Raw genomic sequence first — 7,612 nt, 5'->3', positions numbered from 1 at the left:
ATCTTGTGTTTTCAATGGGGAGAGAGAAGAAAGATGCTGCCAGACTCTTCTATCTTATCTCAGCTGATAGCAACAAGATCAAGAATGGAAATTCCAACTCCTCGACCCTTCTCTTCCCCAACATAATGTGTCTAGGCGGTCGGAAGACCACTAAAATCTATTACTAAATAATACTGGTGGGATTTCATGGACAAGGACCCAACAAGTGTCACCTAATGGTAAATTAAGAAGAGTAAATAATAATAATGAAAATGAAATCTCTCTTTAATAGGCTGAGGCCAGAATCGTGTGCCCTTCATGGGCTTGGTCCATGGTTGTCCTTTGTCTCGGGCGTCTCGATAGGAGCGCTGTCTCCTCGCTTTTCCAGTCCTGGTTGTTCCGTTTTGCGTCTCTGCATTTCCTTGTCAGACAGTGGCCGCAGGACACAGATCATGGCTCTGCCATCCTTCCTTTCCTTTGGTTGGACCATACATGTAGAACAAGCCACCATGCTTTCTATCATTTGCTGCAAAACGTCCTGAGAGGGAAGCAGAAAAGGAGCAGCTTATTACAACATCTATTCTTATAGGCTCACTCATGGAAAATCGTATTCCCCGCTTTATGCCGGCAGTGTTCCTGTAAGCCATCCATACACATAGAAAGCAGTCAGCCGAGTCTTGTAGGATCAGCACTATGCTCCTCAAGGTGACACCTGACCTTTGCCTGTATAACACCCCGGAGCATGAGCGGCGAGGCATATTACCCTGATCCTAGTGGACAGTTTTTTATCTTATTTTATTCCTGCTGTTCCGCTGGGCATTGCATTTTTTGGTTTGTTTTTGTTATATAAATTTTCCATACGGTTCTGGAGATCTTTTTATAACGTTCTGGGGTCTTTTTATAACTTTCTAATGTTTATGGCCTTTACATTACATGGTTTCTATTCTGCATTATTTCTCTCTGAGTAAGACCATAAAAATGAGAACAAAGTGTAGAGGCCCGTATCTCCGAAACTGCATGGAGGATTAAAAAAAAAAAAAAGAACACCAGCAGAATAGTCAGGAAAGCAGCGGGAATAAAAGAAAACCAAAAACTGGGCCCATCTGACCCGCTAACAGGTCCTCTGACTGCAGCCCCACTTACCAGCTTGTCTGGCCCATTTGCAATGCGACTGTTCAGGACAGTGATCCGTACATGATGCTTCTTCTCAATCCAATGGATAATCTGTTTCCTTTTCACATCTAAATCATGTTGGGAAATGCTGGCGAGAAAGGACATCTCCTTGATCTGGACGGGACCTGCGGAATGAAGTATATATAATATATAATGCACGGTGCATTATATATCTGGGGCCGCACATAAACATGTATTGTACGGTGCATTATATAACCCGGGGCCGCACACAGACGTGTATTGTACGGTGCATTATATATCCGGGGCCGCACACAGACGTGCATTGTACGGTGCATTATATATCCGGGGCCACACACAGACGTGTATTATACCGTGCATTATATAACCGGGGCCGCACACAGACGTGTATTGTACGGTGCATTATATATCCGGGGCCGCACACAGACGTGCATTGTACGGTGCATTATATATCCGGGGCCGCACACAGACGTGCATTGTACGGTGCATTATATATCCGGGGCCGCACACAGACGTGTATTGTACGGTGCATTATATAACCGGGGCCGCACACAGACGTGTATTGTACGGTGCATTATATATCCGGGGCCGCACACAGACGTGTATTGTACGGTGCATTATATATCCGGGGCCGCACACAGACGTGTATTGTACGGTGCATTATATAACCGGGGCCGCACACAGACGTGCATTGTACGGTGCATTATATATCCGGGGCCGCACACAGACGTGTATTGTACGGCGCATTATATAACCGTGGCCGCACACAGACGTGTATTATACCGTGCATTATATAACCCGGGCCGCACACACGTGTATTGTACGGTGCGTTATATAACCGGGGCCGCACACAGATGTGTATTGTACGGTGCATTATATAACCGGGGCCGCACACAGACGTGTATTGTACGGTGCATTATATATCCGGGGCTGCACACAGACGTGTATTGTACGGTGCGTTATATAACCGGGGCCGCACACAGACGTGTATTGTACGGTGCGTTATATAACCGGGGCCGCACACAGACGTGTATTGTACGGTGCATTATATAACCGGGGCCGCACACAGACATGTATTGTACGGTGCATTATATAACCGGGGCCGCACACAGACATGTATTGTACGGTGCGTTATATAACCAGGGCCGCACACAGACGTGTATTGTACGGTGCATTAAATGTCCATCCCTGGTGACATTTTCTGAAACTTTTCGGATTTTGACTGTGTGTAATGCACTTTTGGGATTTGGCTCTGCCTGTTGGTTCCTGCGGTCATCCAGTGGCTACATGTATACGATTTGCAGACCAGCGGTCACGTGCCGACTAGTCTCACCCTGCATCTCTCAAGCGGCGGAGACTCTAGTTGGCAGGTGACTGCAAATATGCAAATCGTATACGTGTAGTCACAGGATGACTGCAGGAATCGGCAAATCCAAAAAGTGCTTTACACAGTGTTAGGAGTCTGCTGAGCTTGCAGAAAATATCACCAGGAATGAACAACCCCTTAAAGAACCCGATTGCAGCCATGTGAACAATTGCAGGTATGCCTTTATCACATCTATGAAGGATGCAGTTTGGCGTGTACTATGAAAGACACTACGATGAATGAGGAAGAAGATCTCAGCAGGGCAACACCCAGATATTTGCCAGGTCCTAGCTAAGAATCCTTAAAACTCAGCTTCTCCAGACTATTATGCACACCCCAAGTTTTAGCTATGAAGACTGCCCAAAGTGCCCCTTCTAGACAGTGTACCCCTGTGGAGTAGTGATAAGGATATATACCGGGGCTGGAGCTTTGTTTCTGCTGCTCTCGGAGTCTCAGCTGCTCCTCGTGCAGCTCTTTCCCGGTCAGCAGCTTGTACACGGGTGGATCCGCGCTGTGCGAGACCGACACCAGTTTCAGGTTCTCCTCCTCCATGACGCGGATCACATCCCTTCTCAGCATCTTCCCTCTGTCCTTCCCATCTTTATCCAGCACCTGGATCATTTTATAGGGGATTATCCGGCCGACGTGCCCGATCACCTTCCTGGCGTTGATATTGATCTTTTTTGGTGCCATTGGTTGTTTGGCCGCGTCCTCCTCGGCCGTACTGTAGGGTTTTACATCCACGGCCAGCAGTCCTTTTCTCGTCCAGCCAACGGTAGCCCACGGTAGATAACTCGCCGTCTTATATGATCTATGACACAAGCCAAAGTGTCTTCCGAAATAACACCGGCCGTTATTGGCAGCTTGGCAAAGCATTTTCTTCAGGTGAAGTCCGGACATTCTGCCGGCTAGGAGAGAAAAAACAAAAACGAGAACAATACTTTAAGTCAACATACGACAGCCCTCTCTGTTCCTAAAAAATAGAAAGGTATTAGTCACTTTAAAGGGTCACTCCCATTTTGTTTTTAGAAATGGGTATTGTCAACTAGTGCTGGTAAATGGGAGCAATTTTGCAATTTACTACTTGTTAACATTTTCAGCCGTTCCTGAGATACTAGAAATTTTCTTTTGTTTACTGTTCGTTGTCTTGGAGACCGACCAGTAGCAAAACCTGCGCAGCGCTTACAAGCTCTTTTATTGTGCCTGCGAGCGCTGTTTTGAAGCTGGCCAGGATCGCTGGAGTGCACTGTTACCTCATAGTTCCGGCCAACTCCAGTGCAGCGCTTACACGCTAGACGGCAGCGGTGGTCGGTCTCCTAGGTAACAAGAAATTGCTCTTAGCCTTTACTTTGCATAATAAATAAGTTCTACTGATCACGTGCTACTGCCTGTACTATAATCAAGAGCTGCATTCACAATCCTGCTGATTGCTAGATGAGACAGTCAAGAAATGCATCCCCGAGAGATCTCCTGCGTTCCTACATAAGAGACTGGACATAAAAGGACCGTAACATGGGGAAATCCTAAAACTCAGAGCTCAGTAGCGCCCCCTGCAGTGGAGAAGTATTATTAGGAGGGCAGGCTTTTATGCTCATAACGCGGTGGACCGGATCCCGTTTCATGGTAATTTATTTCAGGATTGTTTCCGGGCTTCTCCCCAGACTTTGTCGCAGACAGATTAGGCCATGCGGCCATCATGAAGAACATTCAGATATACGGCTGACTGATCCGTGATGAATTTCTTCTCTGGTCCCAAGCAGATGACCCCTCCCTAACATTTCCATATTCTGTCATTCGGCTTATGGACAGGGGCTGACCTAATGGGATCTGTAGAACAGGATTCCGAATATTAAAAACTGGCGCAACAAAAAAACGGAGCAGATTTTCCTAGCTACCAATCACATTCCAGCTCTCAGGTTTTATGGACCTACCTAAAAATTAAAAAAGTAGTAACTTAATTGGTTGCACATCCCCTTCCCCCAGCAGTGGCTTCGACACATTTCACTTCTTTGTGTTATTATTTAGCTTTTATTAGCGCATCTGAATGTAGCAGTCAGAATCCGATTTCAGTCCAGCTGCTACACCGATGCCTCCACCTTGTGCCAGTCATTGCACTGGTTACCCATCCACTGCAGAATATAAACATATCACTCATCTCACCCACAAAGTGCTCCAAAGTGTTACACCTCCCTACACCTCCTCCCTCGCATCTGTCCGCTGCGCACCCATTCTCTCCGTTCCTCTTATGAAGGTCTCCTTCAGAGCAGGTTATCTCCGTGGTTTTCAGGGATAGAACACGTGCACATTACAGTCTATGGAGCTGTTCATGCACTGTTCCACCCGCCAAGAAAAAAAAAAAAGTGTGACATGTCCGATTTTACTGCCCGTAAGTAATATTGCAAAGAAAAGGAGAAGCTTTGTAATATTGTTTTCATACATACTAATTTGATGGTAAAAATTGACACACTGATGAAAAAACTGTGTTTTTGCATACAAGAAAAATCACTGACGTCCGACTGAGGGCCAAGGCTATGTTCACACAGAGTTTTTGAGGATTTTTTTTTTGTAGTGGATCCGCTTTAAAATCTCCACAAACTTCCTCTGTGCTGCACCGATTCCCTGGAATGTTCCGCCCCAGATAATCAGGTTAAATTGCAGTTTCCAGTGGGACAAAAACAAACAACCATCTTTTTCGGCAGGCCGATCACATGACCTCACTGATCTAACGCCTCGGGTCCCATCCTACATCTTCATCACCTTCCCTCTCTCAGCAGCGCTGTATATGGAGAACGACGGTTAGCGGCTCACGTAGCTTTACTACAAAGATGGCTGAACCGTACACTACAAGGACATTCTGTCTGATTCCCCCATTTTCCTTAAAGGGGTTGTCCAGGCTTGGGGTTCAAGTCTGCAGTCACTCAGTCATCGCAGTGTACGCACTGTCAGGATTCTCCGGTGCCGGCGCCAGGCGTGTGATTTGCATACATGCGGTCACGTGCCTACTAGACGTGCGCAGTATCACTTAATGCACAAGTCTAGTTGGAATGTGGCCAGGAGTATGCAAATCACATGCTCAGGGTCACATGATCGCCAGTTCACGGCCCCGGAGAATCCTGACAGTGCGCACTGAGGATTCGCCAGTCACAGGGTGAACCCCCAGCCTGGACAATAGTCTGTAGGCTCTTGTGATCGGGATCTCCATATTAGCTGTCTGATGTCAGCACATGCGCCCGTTGTACAGCGCTGCGGGATATGCTGGCGCTATATAAAGGTCATGTGAAGCCTTGCAGCGGAGCACTAGTACTGCAGACACAGGAGGTGCAGCATCCGCTACTCACAGGCTCGCTGGATGTTCCCCGTCAGCTCATTATTCTCCACCGCTCCTGTGGGGAAACAGAGATAACAGTGAGGCCCGGCTGGTGACGCCGCGTCCATGGAATGTACCGCGAGGACGATGCGCAGGAACATTTATTTTCTATACGTTGTTTTCTGAGATTGAAGTACTGAGGGTTATAGTTTGCGCCCCCCATGAGCACAGGCGGCGCCTGGTATTACAGCTCTGCCCCAGGACTCTGCAGGACCAGGCGCTGCCAGGTGTGGCGCTGTTCTCAGGAGGAAAGCCTTTTTCTAACTTTGGCCCAAACCTTAAGGAGGCTGCAGTGGGATAGGCCAAGGGTGCGGTGATCTGCTCCATGATAGTAGTGTGTGATACCGCAGAGTCCGCACACACCATGCATCAGGGCACGGACTAGGCCTAGCTCCATCCCCGGCCTGCCCTGCATTACTGGGGCAATCACTGAGGCCGACAGCCTGGCCCCGAGCCGCCACTGCACAGAGCGCTCCCGGCACCGTCACCTACCCGGCCTGCACCGGAACCGCACCGGAACCAGCAGCAAAGCACAGGCGAAGCTGTCACACGGCCAACTAGGGGTTAACCAGGGCCGCTCAAGGTCACATGACTGGTACACGCCCCCTTCGCCATTCACAAACTGGTTCACGGCTTTAGTCTTAAAGGGGCAGGCGCTGCAGTTACCGGGAGGCCGCTCCCCTGCCTGCTGCCCCCTCCCCTGCCCGCTGCCCCCTCCCCTGCCCGCTGCCCCCTCCGCCGTCTGCTGCCCCCTCCCCTGCCCGCTGCCCCCTCCCCTGCCTGCTGCCCCCTGCGGAGGGACGTGGCGGAGCTAATGTCGCAGGATCTTCACACGTGTGTGTTATGACATTTATTGCGTTTCTATGCTGCGTTATAAGTATAAACCAGAACAGTATATACAGCAAGGTCTCATCAGGGGCCACAATGCAAGATTCAACAGGGGCCCCAACTATCACAGCTCTTTAGTATTGATCTTTTCATATGGACCAATGAGATTATATGCTCCAGAGCCCGAAACAACTGCTGCGCCCACTGGAGCGATGTACATGGTTCTCTGCAGCACATACCCTACCACCAGCCAGAAGACGTCCCCCGTAATAAAGGCAGCCAGAGTGCCCCCTGTAATAAAGGCAGCCAGAGTGACCCTCCGTAATAAAGGCAGCCAGAGGGCCCCCCATAATAAAGGCAGCCAGAGTGCCCCCCCGTAATAAAGGCAGCCAGAGTGCCCCCCCGTAATAAAGGCAGCCAGAGGGCCCCCGTAATAAAGGCAGCCAGAGGGCCCCCCGTAATAAAGGCAGCCAGAGTGCCCCCCCGTAATAAAGGCAGCCAGAGGGCCCCCGTAATAAAGGCAGCCAGAGGGCCCCCCGTAATAAAGGCAGCCAGAGGGCCCCCGTAATAAAGGCAGCCAGAGTGCCCCCCCGTAATAAAGGCAGCCAGAGTGCCCCCCCCCGTAATAAAGGCAGCCAGAGGGCCCCCATAAAAAAGGCAGCCAGAGGGCCCCCCCCCCGTAATAAAGGCAGCCAGAGGGCCCCCATAAAAAAGGCAGCCAGAGGGCCCCCCCCCGTAATAAAGGCAGCCAGAGGGCCCCCGTAATAAAGGCAGCCAGAGGGCCCCCCGTAATAAAGGCAGCCAGAGTGCCCCCGTAATAAAGGCAGCCAGAGTGCCCCCCCGTAAAAAAGGCAGCCAGAGGGCCCCCCCGTAATAAAGGCAGCCAGAGGGCCCCCCCCCCGTAATAAAGGCAGCCAGAG

At 49.9% G+C, this 7,612-nt stretch overlaps 1 protein-coding gene across 1 annotated transcript; it reads right to left on the bottom strand.

Annotated features, from left to right (window-relative positions):
• Window positions 1-243: 243 nt before the first annotated feature.
• MTIF3 (mitochondrial translational initiation factor 3) lies at window positions 244-6,465 on the bottom strand. Its single transcript, XM_077298303.1, has 5 exons — window positions 6,357-6,465; window positions 5,836-5,880; window positions 2,914-3,405; window positions 1,123-1,277; window positions 244-517 (listed from the first exon to the last, which is right to left on the bottom strand). Exons 3-5 carry the CDS (start codon window positions 3,395-3,397, stop codon window positions 296-298), a joined length of 861 nt encoding a protein of 286 aa, XP_077154418.1. The 5' UTR covers window positions 3,398-3,405; window positions 5,836-5,880; window positions 6,357-6,465; the 3' UTR covers window positions 244-295.
• Window positions 6,466-7,612: the final 1,147 nt, after the last annotated feature.

This window comes from Ranitomeya variabilis, chromosome 3, assembly GCF_051348905.1.
Source record: "Ranitomeya variabilis isolate aRanVar5 chromosome 3, aRanVar5.hap1, whole genome shotgun sequence".
Classification (NCBI taxonomy): Eukaryota; Metazoa; Chordata; class Amphibia; order Anura; family Dendrobatidae; genus Ranitomeya; species Ranitomeya variabilis.
This window is presented reverse-complemented; position numbering and strand designations above follow the sequence as displayed.